This window comes from Triturus cristatus, chromosome 7 (assembly GCF_964204655.1).
Source record: "Triturus cristatus chromosome 7, aTriCri1.1, whole genome shotgun sequence".
NCBI lineage: Eukaryota > Metazoa > Chordata > Amphibia > Caudata > Salamandridae > Triturus > Triturus cristatus.
In genome coordinates, this window is record NC_140590.1 from 571,254,729 (window position 1) to 571,269,769 (window position 15,041).

The 15,041-nt window shown below is 43.1% G+C and overlaps 1 protein-coding gene across 3 annotated transcripts in view; it reads left to right on the forward strand.

Annotated features, from left to right (window-relative positions):
* The first annotated feature begins 9,837 nt into the window (after positions 1-9,837).
* Positions 9,838-15,041, forward strand: part of RSAD1 (radical S-adenosyl methionine domain containing 1) — a 127,110-nt gene continuing 121,906 nt past the window's right edge. The window contains exon 1 of one of the 3 annotated variants that reach the window (XM_085617110.1): positions 9,838-10,064. In XM_085617110.1, the coding sequence (XP_085473236.1) occupies positions 9,858-10,064 (207 nt within the window). In that variant the 5' untranslated portion in view covers positions 9,838-9,857. The remainder of the gene's footprint in view (positions 10,065-15,041) is intronic. The other 2 variants (XM_085617112.1, XM_085617111.1) reach the window with 2 other exon arrangements.

The following is a 15,041-nucleotide window of genomic DNA, read 5'->3' on the forward strand; positions in this document are numbered from 1 at the left end:
ACACACCCATGCAGCCATTCAGCCAGTCACACACTGATACACACAGCCACTAACATAATAAATGCTAGAAGTAGTATCACTCAGTAGTGCACAATGTATAGTAATTTAACTTTGTAGTAGCTTAGTATGTATCTTCAAATCTCAGAAACGTTTACAAAACACTAAAAATCAATGAATGATGTCTTCAGTTATATAATTTGAGATGTCATCAGTGATGTCACTGAAACTGTCATGGTGGAGAAAGGGGGTGTGGGCTCCAAACACCTCTCTGCAATCCCACTGTGTGGGACTTACTGGAGGTAACAGGAGGGGTTGTTCACGCCCCAAGGACAGTCATCATCCAAGGGGACTTCATCCCCCCAGCAAGAGTGTGCTGAGCAGAGCGTTTGCATAGTGCTGGAGAAAGGGGGTGTGGCCTCCGAACACCTTTCAGCAATCCCACTGTGTGGGAATTACTGGAGGTAACAGGAGGACTTGTTGGCCCCCAAGGACCCTCAGCATCCAAGGGGACTTCAGCCACCCACCAGAAGTATGCCGAGAGACGGGATGCAGAGTGTTGGAGAAGGGGGGGCATGGCTTCCAAATACCTCTCAGCAACCCCACTGTGTGGGACTTACAGGAGGTAACAGGAGGGGTTGTTCACTGCCAAGGACTCTTAGCATCTAAGGGGACTTCGTCCCGCCACCAGTAGTGCACCAAGGGGCGTTTGCAGAGTGGTGGAGAAAGGGTGTGTGGCTTCTGAACACCTCTCAGCAATTCCACTGTGTGGGTCATACTAGAGGTAACAGGAGGTCTTGTTAGCACCCAAAAACCCTCAGCAGCCAAGAGGACTTCATCCCCCAACCAGCACCGTGCCAGGAGGTGCGATTTCAGAGTGCTGCAGAAAGGTGGCGGGTCTCCGATGTAATGCCTGTAGCTTTTTCTTTTTTTTAATTGAAAAGGGAAGGTGGGCCCTTTCCCTGGGCCGATTTTGGCCCCGGTGGCCGTTTTTCTTTTTTCTTCATAAAGGAAGGGGGTCCGCGTGGCACCCCTTCCCTGGTCCGAATTTGGCCCTGAGGTCCCCATCTCCCGGGGAGTGCCTTTTATTTTTTTTGTAAAAAACATGGGAGGGGGCACCATCCCCCAGGGCTTGGCCACAATACTGGGTGCCCTGGTCCGACCAATTTTTCACGCTGGGGACCGTGAGGGGAGCTTAAAGCCCCGCTGACTTTGCCGGCTCTCCGCAACCTGCGGGAGCTGGCAATGCTTTTGGACAGAGGGAGCTGCTGAATAGGCAGTTTCCTCTGTCCAAAAGCAATTCTGCTCCGCTTCTAGTAAGCGAGAGCATTTTTTCTGCTCTTGCTGACCAGAAGCGAAGTAGAGTTTGCTATGGCTTGGCGGGAGCAGTGAAGCTCCCGCTAAGCCATAGCATACAGCTACCTCCCGAGGGTGGGCAATGCGGAGGTATCTGAGCAGGCCCTGGGGGTGGCAGATACCAGGGCCATGTATGGCTCCAGGAGGGGTGCTGCACGGCCCTACTCTTTTACAGAACACAGCCCCAAGGAGGTGGTGGTCCCAGGGGCTGCGGGGGGCCTAGAGCCCCGCCACATTAATATTTCATTTAGCCTGATAGAGATGGTGGTCCCCGGGACTTTAAGGCTCCAAGGAGGGGGATCCCATGTGCGCCCCTCTACTATATGTTAATAACATGCACCCGGGGCCTGGCTCACTCAGGGGCCGATTACAAATGAAGAGTGGCAGCCCGCACTTCGTTTTTATTTTTTTAACTTTTCGGTGGGATTCACGGATCCAGTGCGATGCCCGCAAAATCAATTTAAAACATGCTTTTTGGGCCCTACTGGTGCCCTGTGGGACCCCCCACAAGGTTCCTAAGGGTCCGGGGGGGTTCTACCCTGCCCTCTTTTCTTTTTATTTACCTTTTTTTCCTGTAACTCGGTTCAACCGAGTCACAAGATGGCTGCCAACACTTCCTGGTTTGAAGTTTTGCCATTCAATCCGATCTAGGCACGAGAACGGCAGGAGTAGCGGATCCTCTGCATCCTTATTTATACAACTTGAAATTTCTTTAAATAACTCAGCAACTATTGAAGGGATTTGCACCATTAACAAATAGTCGCTTTCTGGACCAACAGCTACCTTTCTGCCAAATTTGGTGTAATTCCGTTCAGCAGTTCGGTCTGTAGTCTTGCTTAAAATTTCCTATGGCCATTGACATGGGGAAAACGCGATTTGGGACCCCACCTTTTTCTCGGACCCCACTTGACGGTTCACCGCAAAACATTCAAGACACCAGCTGAAGTGAGCGTTGAACTAATTTTAAAAACTTTCGCGAAGATTCTTCAAACGACGACAAAGTTATCAGTAAAACAAAAACGCTCTTCCCATAGAAACTACATCCTAACTATAGCTACCTACTGGCAAACCCCAGTAGGTAATACACATATATATATATGTACCATAATGTTCATTTAATTTCAAAGCCCTCCGGTGGTGATTGATTTATGACGGCAGTCCAGCCTGGGAAGACTGCACCACCCCTCAAGGTCAGGGGGCCACGAGGACATGGAACTGCTTTGAGTCTTCTTTAATGGAACAGCAGAAAAGGAAAAATAAACTGAACATTTTCCCTTCGGAGGCCCACTGGAGGGCTTTGAAATCAAATGAACATTATGCCACAGCGCAGAAACCTACTAGAGGAAAAGGAATTCATTAAAGTGCACTACTAATCTCAGCATGCAACACTAAGTTGAACTCACCTGTGAGGCCCACTGAGGGCTAATTAAATAGAGGAAATGCAGAGGAGAGTGCCTATCCACCTACCCTGCGCAGCATCATGAAGCCTGTGACCAAGAAGCTGCTACTCTGAAACACGTAAGGCAATGAAACTCATCTGAATGAAAATGCTGGTTTCTTTTAAATAAAGAATCAGTGGAATGTATTTGTTTTTCGAGTGTGTCTTCAACTTGGGATATTTTGGTGATTGACTGCACCACCCCTCAAAGTCAGGGGGCCAGGAGGACATGGAACTACTCCAAGTCTTCTTTAGTGGAACAGCAGAAAAAGAAAAAGAAACTGAACATTTTCACTTCGCCTTATCTCCCTTTGCCACTACCCATCCCTAAAACCTAAAATTACCCTCACCTCCCTTTACTACTGCTCACATCTAAACCCTAAATCTACCCTTTCCTCACTTTACAACTATTTCTATTTTCTATTTCTATTTGAACTTATAACGTGCATCAGCTACCCACAATGGGTTTCCGGGTGCCTTAAAATGTCCCTTATCTCCATTTACCATTGCCCACCCTTAAACCCTAAATTTACTGGTTCGTCCATTTACCACTGCCCACGACAAACAACTAAAATTACCCATACCTCCCTTTACCACTACCCACTCCTAAACCCTAAAATTATCTATCTATCTATCTATCTATCCATCCATCTATCTATCTATCTATCTCTAGTACCTATAACTTATACCCTAAAGTAACTATAACTAGCGCCCCCACCATGCACAGTGTTGTCATAAGTGATGTTATTTCAGAAGTTATCATTAATGTTATCAATGATGTGATAGAACATGTCATGAGTGATATAAGATGTGAGGTCATAAGTAGTGCATGGCGGGGGCGCACTAATGTACTGGTCATGTGGTACAAAAGACTTCCAGGTGGCAACCCTACCTACACCAGGATCCTGCTGGACCAGTCAGTCAATCAATCAATCATAGCACTTATAACATACTCACTACCCAAAGCGCCTCTTAGCGTGGTCAATAAGTCACTCATAACAAGTATATATTGATGGCCTTATTAAACACAGTCAGTTTCAGAACGCACTTTATATTTAATGGCAGGGAATTCCAAAAACAGGGAAATTGAAACAAAAAGACCATAACTCTTGGCTTTTTAGATTTATTAAAGGACTAGTGACCTCTGTTTTTTAGATTTAGTCAAGAGCTAGTGAGAAACCGAAAGTCCTGACTCCTTAGGTTTCTACCAGGATCGTACCAGGAGTTTTTCTTTTCCCAATATCTAAGCTTGTCAGTTTTTAGGTTGCAGCCTACCAGACAGCACAGCTATCTGGTTTGCTAAAGATATCTCAGGGACTTTCAGAAAGTTGATCATGGAATACATTCGGTGTGTTTGCCAATGGCTTTGTGGTTTGTAACTCACATTTCTGGCTTTCTATTTGCTGGCTTTGTTTGCTTTAGGCTGTCCAGGTTCAGTTTGTTCCTCCTGTTGCCTAAACCGTGTTTTCTGTATTCTTCCATGAACTCTCTTTTTGTAAGCCAGTCTTTAAATCTTGTCCTTATCTTGTCACATTTGGTGTGCTTCCAATGCCCTTGACCCTTCTCTGTAGGGAAGATCAAAAGGCCAGGGAATAGGCATGGGTCCACTGGGAGTTGAACCCTCCCACACATTAGAGTAACCTTGAAGGGGAGGGCTCCCCAAGCCAGGGGTGGACTGCTGCCAGCCAGGACAGCGGGTCGTCCCCAGGCACAGGAATGATCCTTACTACTTCTCCTCTTCTCCAGTTCCAAGGATAGAGTCTGAGCAGTGCAAGTTGGTGAGCCTCTGATTATGGCTGTTGGTTTTTTCAGGTACTTTGGGGATGTGGTTTTAGAGCAACTGTTCCTGAAGTTGTTAAAGCAGACTGCTGTGGAAGAATGCAAAGACAGGCTAGAGTAATTGCTCATCCCTGTTTACAAATTACCCTTTCTAAAATGCAGATTTTCCCAGCACAGCACGCCATGTCTGAGGCGAAGTCTGGCTCAAGCGTGAGCTTCCGGCTACGTGGTGCATGCCACAAGACTCAGTAACATACCAATAAATACGTTCGCTGGGTAATCATCATATATTTTATCCTGCCCCTAGCTCTCAATTATTAATCCGTGCACTAATATTATTAAAAGATCCTAAAGGAAAAGCATACTCTGAGGAGTACCATATCATTTACATACAAAACTTTGTGTTAGCAAGATCCCACAATACTCTTCCACACAGGAGTAAATAATCCCACCACATTTCACACAAAGCAAGCAGGATGGTTCCGTGAGTGGAATGCTTGCTTCATATACATGGCTTCATTTTGCACGTCACAACTTACAAATTTGAATATTGGCATGCCTTCTCTTTTGTCCATTTAGCCGAGGCCCATCTCGTTATAGTTGCCTCTTATGTACTGGACTTAAAAGCAATGAAAATGCGGTATTAAGTGCACTGTGAAGTTATTACAAACAATGGACGCAAATTAAATAAGAATGCAGTCAAATCTCGCAGTGAATGAAGTAGATGTTGTGCAATTTGGAGGCTGGCATGGACATAGGGAGAAGAGAGGCTTTCATAGAAGAAAATCATGGAAACCATTGTAGCAAACACTGGTCAACAGTGTTCTCAAATCTTCCTCTGAGACTTCAACCTCCAGTGGAATGTTCGGAATGATCCTGCAGTTGACAGCTTTAAAACCTTCCTTGCTGAACTTAACCTGACCCAATTTTGAAGCAGGCCCACACACAACAAAGGGTCAACCTCAGATCTTATTATTAAGAAGCCCAATTCAATTCAATTGGAATCGATCTTCCCCTGTGATTGGATTGACCATCACAGCCTCACATTCCTCATCATGGAAGCTGTGATAACTAACACAGTTTAACTAACAAAACCCAGACTCTGGAAAAAGGAGCATGCATAACATCAACCGTAATGAACTGACCTCTCTCAGTCACAACATCCTGCCTCCTTCTGGAGAGATGTCAGATGGCCATGATCGTATAAATCACTACACTCGCTCCATGGAGACTGTTCTTGACTTGATCACTCCATTACAACTAAAAGAGCATCCACAAAAGACTCCAAACCTTGGTATAATAGTAGCCTCAATACAGAAAGACACAACTTGAGGCTGGCTGAACGTCAGTAGAGATCAGCTCCATCCCTTGAATACCTCAAGCACCTGAGATCATTGAGGAACAGATACTACAAAAGCATCAATATTTCGAAAGCATATTTCTTCAGAAGCCAGCTGTATCAAGCCAGTAACAGACACAAAAAATTATTTGAACTTATAAAAGCGCAATCGAACTGTGCACCCAATGTGACCAATGCAGGGTCTAGTCGGCTATCAAACTGCGAGGAATTTGCCTTCTTCTTTCTTCAGAAGACAGAAAGCATGAGAAATGATCTGCAGACTGCCTTGGGACAACGTCCTCTCCATTCTCTAGCCATCTTCTCCGACTCCCCTATGACTGTTCCCTCTTGTCCCCCCGGGCACTTCCCCAAAAACAACGTCTCGTGGAACTCTTCCAAAACCTTTGAGGAAAGTGCCAGTCACAAGAGTCTAACAACGCTGAAACCGTCAAACCACTTCAAAGACCCTCTACCTCCCAACTTCTAGTTCATACCCTCGATACTCCCACTTTGGACCAAGATTGTTAATGCTTCCCTCCTTCAAGGCACTATCCCTGACTGCCTAAAGTCCGGTCAGGTTTCCCCCATTCTACACAAAAAAAGCAGATCAAACTGACTTAAACAACTTCCAACCCATCTCCAATATTCCTACCCTGGTGAAGCTCCCTGAAAAATGTGTTCACATCCAACTCTGTAACTACATTGATCTATTCTGACCATTAGACCAATTTCAATCCGGCTTCTGTCCAGGACACAGCACTGAATCAGCTATGACACACATAGTGGACGATGCACTAAAAATTGTGGATCAGAACCAATCTTGCCTTTTAATCCTCCCTGACCTATCATCTGCATTCGATACGGTTAAGCATGACAACCTAGTAGACCTTTTGGAACACCAAATGGGGCTAACAGGATCAGTCCTTAACTGGTTTACCTCCTATTTCCAAAACAGGACTCAAAGACTCAAGGTTAATCACTCACTATTGCAGACCACTCTGGTCCCATTAAGGGTCCCACAGAGCTCCTCACTTTCACCCACTCTCTTCAACCTGTTTATGGTGCCTCTAACAGAAATTCGGAGTGCATTCAACATCCACTACCACGTTAACCGTGGGCAATGAACTCCGCTCCGCTAGCGGAGGTTGCGGAGATTGTTAACTGGGTATTACATTGAAAACACAAAATTCATGCAAAAACTCTTAGTCCGTCACATAGCAGAGTTAGCTACTGCATCCACAACACTTTGATGAAACAACTTTATCTTTACATGCTACAAAGCATATAACCAATTCACAAAAGTGAATTTTGAAAAATATCTGGAAATGAGAGAGGTGATGATTTTGGGGTCACCCGTAACCTAGGGGCGGACCAAGCAGATGCCTTGAACACAAAGAGCATATCATGCTGAACGATTCGGTGGCGGTCCCATCCTCCTAGGACCACCCCAAGCAAAGGTATGGGCAAAAATACAATGCCAACCAAAGGCCCAGCAAAGCATTATGGGCAAGATTCCAGAGTGCAGTGAATATTATAGTATTTTGCCAGGACAGCCTGTCCCTTGAGGAATATTTTGATATTGGATACTATAATATTCACTGGAGCCACTGAGAAGGGGACAAATGGGACTTTTCCAGGTTGAAGAGAACCCCGTGCTTCTCCAGGACCGCAAAATGTGCTGAATATCTTCTTGTACCTTAAAGGAAGGTGTTAATCCCATAAGTGGTTGGTTGCTCAACAACTGAACCTGTCAACCGAATTTCAAGGCAAATGACAGTGCAAATAATAAAGTATATTAGGCTTAACAATGAATTTAAGATGAGAAACCATGAAGAGTTATTTAAGGATTCAGATCATTACAGAAGAAAAATGTTTTGAATCAGTCAATAAGACATTTAAATAAGATCGTATGATGCTCAGTATAAAATGCCAGAAATGAACAAGCAGAAACAGACATGGTCCAGCTCTAAGAAATAAATAAAAGTTATTTTTCAAAGGTCAGGGCGACATAGTGTTGCCTCTTAAAATCCAAGGGAGCCCAAAAACTTCAAGAATGCCCTTCTTTTATAATGCAAAATAAACCCCATACATGAATATGGTTACTTCAAAATCACACAAGTTGGAACAATCAGGTTAAAGAAAGAACAATACAGTTTCTGAAATCACACTATACAGCACCATCCCACGGATTCACATATTGCAATTCTTACCGGTTTCCCTTTAGACACCGAAATCGTTAGTACAAATATTGCTATCTGTACATGATTTACAAGAATCACCGTATTCCCAATAGGCGAGGCCTTGAAACAATTTACTCTCAAAAGTCTACTGTGCTACAGAGTACTAAGGACACAATCCGCATTCTAAACCTAGGAAAGTGACCTTACCTATTTAAACATTGTTGCTCATTCAAAAACAGCCTGTGTGACAGAGACTAAAGATAACATGCTATCAAGGCCTACATTAGAAAACGTTAAAGATGAATGCAATCAGCTTCACACACATTTCATCTATTGTCGTTTTAATACTATTAGACAAAAAAAACTTTCCTAGCATCCATGTGCAGTATACCTGGCGAAGGGAAAACATACTTGGAATAATAACAACAATAATGCTGCATACAGCGCGACATACTTTTTTTTTTTAAAACCTTTATTTACGATTTTCCAAATAAGAACAACACATTCAGTGAGTAGACAGAGCAGCGTGTACAGAGTTACATAAACAGATATACAGTAGGTATAACAAAGAAGAGCAGAGCAGCTGACCAGGGTCAAGCACTTAAAGTTTCATTAGGTGATAATGTAAATGTTCGAGTGCAACAACTTCCAGTATCCGCTGTTTAAAGATACTTGTCATACAAGGAGACCATAAAGAAAAAAGGAAGGTGCACTCAGTCATAAGTCTTTACAGAAGCAAAACAAATATTTGGAAATACATTTCTTCCTTTATTCGTAGTCTTCGTTTGCCGAATTCGAGGTTACCAGCTATCAGACTGCGCCTCGCCTAGAAAGAACGTCTCAGACACTGTATGAGACCTTTCAGCGTTATCAAGGCCACTACTTTGAAGCAATGCCTTACTGGCGATAATACTTCCACCCGTAAAAATTTCTTTAAGAACCCGTATATATTGGTGTTCTTGATCAACCATTTTAGATTCTACTTTCCGTATTGATGACATTATTTGTCTTTGGGTCTTATTGACTTTTTCTTACATCCATTGGAAGCCCTGACGAAGTTCCCAAGGCTTGGGGGAACGAAACGCGTTGGCTGTGTGCCTATTTTCTTATTGAAGACTACGAATAAAGGAAGAAACGTGTTTCCAGATATACAGTAGGTCATGCCTGTAGTTGTGGGTATCTTTCTCAAGTGTCCAATGGTATTTATAGGTACATCCAGGGGGGTCACATCATCCGTCCCAGCTAGTCTCATATCAACTACAATACATATCACAATGTAGTCCATGGCCACGTATAAGTTCCAGATGCGCAAGAATGTTATCAGGAGATGTATAACGCAGCTCATGTTGCTTGGATCGACCTACTAACACATTTACATCCCTCCCACTTCAGCAAGAAGATAGGTCGTCATCTCTCCTCTAGCTCTCGGGATGGCATTGCTGGGGGGGTGGGGGGGGGGGGGTGGTCTGCCATCGCTCCCTACATACAGCCTGACATACTTCGGTTTTACCGGCTCTAAACATTGTAAATAACAAGGGTTACTAAAAGAGTATGCAAGTATTATTTTTGTAATTTAAGAAATGTTTTTAAATGCATTAACATGTAATATTAATTAATAGTACAAGATGTGATCTTGTATTGAAAGAAGACTTAATATTTGTTGACAAATTAGTATTATTTTTAAACCAATTCTTGTCATTATGTGGAGATGGGCTTCTAGGGCTTCTTTCTATAGAATGTTGCGCTTTCTTTAAGTTTGGGATAAGTAATGCAAAGCTGCATTCGTGTTTCTGTAGTTTCACTCTGCGTCGTTCTTCCCATGTCCCTGAGATGTGGCTGCCTGGGAAAGGCCCTGCTCTCCCCCGGGGTTCCGAGATGCTCAGCGGCGTGGTACGGTGGGCAGAAGAACGTGGATGGTGATGAAAAGAAGAGGCTAGCGCTGAAGCAACATGAGTCTGCAGCCGTGTATGTGCACGTGAGTGAGCGAAAGCAGTTTAGCAGAGGACACTGACTGTAGGAAGGGCATGCGAAGAAGCGGCGGAGAAAAGGGGTCACGGGCAAAGCGCAGGTGCAAATAAGTGTGGAAGGAGTTGTAAATGCGGCTTTTAATGAGCTAGGGTTGTGGGGTGCGCGGAGAAAGTGTGTTAACAAGAGTACTAGTGCTGGAGTCGCAGCAGGGGCAAGTACGTTTAAGGAGGGGAAGGAACCTCCTTGTGCCACGGACGGAGGGGTGGTATCTTCTACAGAGGGGTTACCTGCACACCCGAGGAGTAGGGAACACAAGCTCAACTTGCAAAGTCGTACAATTGCCCAAGTCACCGAATTGATGGGCTAACTTTGACTTTCCATTTGAATGCATTGCATGAATATTTTGAGTGTTTAATGCGGAAACAGACTATTTTGAGCGAACGTGAGTTTAATTCAGTACTAATAGCATTTGCAATGCAATAGGTCTCGCAATTGCGAGATTTTGAGTAAATGGTAATGCCTTTTATGTGTTTAAAGAAACATGCAATAATAAAAGGCATTATCACTTGCAATACCAATAGGTCAAAGTTTCTGAAATGCGAGACCTATTGCATTGCAAATGCTTGTTAGAAAGTGGATTATTATTTTTTTTTTTACATGAGTCCGAATTGAGCACTGCAGCTGCTTGCATTTACAAACACAGTGTGCGTGCCGCCTAGTCTGAGGGCATTTTATGCTCTCTCCTCACTGACAGCATCACCTTTATTATTGGATTTTAATGGTTCTATGCTAAGCTCTGAGCCAGCCGAGTCTGAACAAAAAGGTGAGAAATATCTGCATTGAAACATAGGCCACGTTTTCTCATATTCGCAGTAAAACACAGTCTGGCACATGCATCAAGCTAGGATTTTGCGAGTCCTTAAATAGCGAATATTAAGGATTCGCAATTAAGGACTCGCAAAATGCTATGCATGTAGGAATCGCTATAATAATAGCGATTCCTACACATTCCTTATTTGCGACTCGCAAAAAAGGAATAGCTTCCTATTCATTCCTTCCTATGGGCTTGCAGGCCCATAGGAATGAATGGGAAATTGCGCATGCAATTTCAGGGTGCAGGGGTGTCAAAAGGACACCCTGTTGCACCCCTGGAATTGACCTCTGCACATATGTTGCGCACACACATGCCCTAAGGGCATAATGTGTGCGCAACATAAAACTTTGAAAAATGCGCAAAAGTGCTTTTTAGGTCTCGCCTGAGTGCTAGCGCATGCGCTAGCTCAGGCAAGACCTTTAGTAAGCGGGATTTGAAAGTGCTACCAGAGTGGCCTGAAGCCTGCGTGCATGTGATCGTGAACGTGCACAGGCCTCTCCTTTCGCGCATACCACTCTTGTGTGTTTTTTTTTTTTTTTTTGCGCACGCACACGACTCCGGGCTTGATTGCTTTCACTTTTGGCAGTGCTGCGCGCGCACCACTCAGGTGTTTGCCGGCGCGCGCACCCATGCTTTTATGTTTTTCGCGCGATCACTTTCCTTTTCCCGTGCGGCCAATGCTGGTCTTTTAAATGTGGTTGGATGCTTAACATTTTCTAGTCAGCCCTTCACATTACTTTCGTTTGACAGAAGAAAAATAATGTTCAATTTCTCCTGTTTAACGCAAAATTCCTGATATTATGCCACATCGTGTAATGTTAAGTCTGAAGTCTGTCTGGTTAAAAATCCTATCATGAGACCACAGAACCAACGCTCACATATAGAACGTGAGCCGCTGTCATTTGCGGCATTCAAGTTTTTTGTGCTTTTATGAGTTAAATGCCAGATTGGAAGTTTGCATAATTTTGCTACATTTTTCTGAAATTTCACGTAATTGTTCAAAATGGAACTACATGAACTTTGCGAAAATCTATTAATCTATTAATTACCACAAACCTTGCTTATTTTTGTTGGAAGATTATTTGTTTTCTAATTTTTTTTATGGTAGCAAGAAGGAGCCTCATTTTGAGTGATAGAAAAAATGTGATAAAGGTGCAGTAATACGGTGCAGCCTGACGGCACTGATCTAATCACCACATTAGGGTTTTGCTCAAGATATAGAATTCCATTATAAACAATGGCCTACGTTTTTGATTTCAAGATTGCTGTTATTAGTGCCTCAAAAAGTGTGGTACATTACCATGGTTATATTAAAATAAACATGTTTGACTAGTACTTGCCTACACACTCGTGATGCTCCAGAAGAGGATGTGACTATTTCAGAAGTCGAGTGTACTCGTTTTGTTGATTTTAAAAACATGGTAGTCTGAATTAAATACAAAGTATTCAGCCCTGTGCCCTGAAGGCTGGTGGAAAATCCCAGCAGTAAATGCTCAAACTCATTACATTACCTCACTAGTCGAATTAGTAGTGTTGTAAAATAGTTTATGTTCACCTGCCCAACTGAGGGTGTGAAAGCATTTTGGCAGGACTTTTGCATGGATTAGGGAGCTGCAGGCAAATGACATTTTGCCATTTGGGTGCTCCCACTTCAATTGCAGCAAAGGCCATGGTGCAGGTCATTGGTTGCAATCTTTCGTGACCTCTTGTGGCTCCACTAATAGCAGCTTTACCTGTAGCACCATTCTTGCCTCGTGGGCTTGGAATACGGAGCACAAGTTCCTGACCAACCCTTTTTCGTGCAACAAAGAACATCCTGCTGCATGGTTCGTGTAGGAGGACAATTGATTTCTTTATTTTACCATGTTGTATATCTTTTTTTAGAATTTTTTAATATTTGTTTAGAATTTTTATTTGCTTCAATGACACACTACCATTCTAATTAACATGTATTTTGTTGGGTATATTTTACCTTGAGTAATATTAAAGCTGCCAAATGCTCAAGTCATCTCTAACAGAGGAGTTTACCTAGAGCAACAATGCCATACTACTCGTGGTAATCCACATACCTAATATTGGCGAGCATTACTGTCAACCAAACTGTAATCTTCGTAGATCTACAATTTACCACCAGTGGCAAATTTGAAGTGAAGGCCCTCTTGTCTTTAAGCAAATCCTCAAAGAGAACTGATCTCTAAGCTGTGTGAAACCTGCAGTTTATCCCGAGTACACCAAGAGCAAAGCTGGGGACCATGAGCAAAGTGTGAAGAGTAGACAGACGATAGCCTCGATGGGCCTGGAGGCCCTAATATACTGGCAAATCCCATGTTTCAACTCTCCAAAAGAGTCACATCATTTCACTGGTCCTTTGTTTAAAGTCTCTCTTACAGTACTATCTCAGTGTCTCTTTTAAGTTCATAAAGTCTGCTCTGCTTTGTAAGTAGGATTGTTTTCCTGCAAAAACTCAAATGCCGTTGGCCCTGAGCAATGGAGGTAATAGTTCCTGTAAGGCCTGCCCGGGGTGGTGGGGCCAAAATCCGCCAAATGTTGAACCTGTTCACCAAACAATTGTTGAGAAGGCAAACTATCCTGAGCCAATGAAAAGGGCCTTTTTTGCTCCCTAATTATAATAAACACGCATTGGCATAGCCAATAAGTCTCGCCTTTGGGACCCTGTAAGTGTTTAGTTATCCAGCACAATATCCTTGGTGCAACAACATTAACTGTTGCATGGCTAAACACTTATAAGGTCCCATAGGCGAGACCTATTGGCTATGCCAATGCTTGTTTCAAAGGTTTTGCAAATTACCTTGAAGTTCAACTTCATGGTAATTTGCGCACCCTATTAGCGAAATCGCTTATTTTTTACTTTAATACATTGCATTTAAGGAATCTCAATTTGGGATTCCTTCAATGCAATCGCAATTTAAGTAATCGCAATTTAGAGATTACTTAAATTGCAATTTTTGCATTTGGGATGATGCATCCCAAATGCAAAAATACTGGTCGCAAAGGGGCAGATTCTGAGAATCTGCCCGTTTCCGACCGGTTTTTCTTTTGATGCATGTGCCTGAATGTTTCCTTCCATGGATTTAAAAAAAGCATGATTTTGTGTTGTTTTACCGCTCTGCCGAGGAAAACAAGTTGGTTGAAGCATTGTACCTTCGTCTTTCACTTTCTATTATTAAAGGGCGCAGTTTAACAGCTTTTCTGCGCCACTATAGGTACCTCGAAAGTATCAACAGTACACACATGAATTTACAGATTTACATGAATTGTGCGCACGCTCACTAGAGCATCTGAGTTAGAGCGGTTGCAGAGTGTGCATTGCACCAAATGTTATGCAACTGTGCGTCATTACGCGCAGTCATACCCAGGGCACAAGTCCTAAAAAAAATTAAAAAGTGGGGGCACTAGCCAAGTTTGGCAGTATGCAAGTGATATCATGGCGTGTGACATCACAGTGCTGACATTACCGCAGGCGGCATTACAGGAAGTGTTATCACTACCTGTGACCTCCCAGGAAGTGACATCCCAAGAAGTGACATCAGGTCTTAAGACCTCACACATATGCTTTGCATGTCTACTTTGAGTGCATTTATAATATTTAATGAATGGGATTATGCATCAGGGTTGTGCCCAAAAAGTGACGCAACACCTATGCAAAATCCGGACCTCAACTTATTTCTTTTTTAAAACCCTTCCACCAAGAAAATGGCAAGAAGAAGAAACGTGGCAATACATCTGTTCTGCTTAATTGGTTGCAAAGTCTGCATTTCAAAATATTTTATGAGATTAGGGCACTTGCTGCAGAGATCTTAGTGTGCCATCTACATATCAGAGAATAATAATGGTAAGATAACTCTGGAGTATAACGTATTTGCTGGAGACATCTGTGTTTTGTCTAGTCCCAGTTTTGAATCAAAGTAGCATAGAGGGTTAATATGTCCTAACGCAGGTGACAGATTTTTATTTATGTAGGTGGGTACGTTACTGCTTTTAACACGGAGGTCCTTTTGTTACTGACCGTTCATAAATTGTAATCCTTTTAGTATAGCACTGTGAGCTATGAAAGACGTGTGGTTCCTGGACCCTGTAACCCTCGCTGTC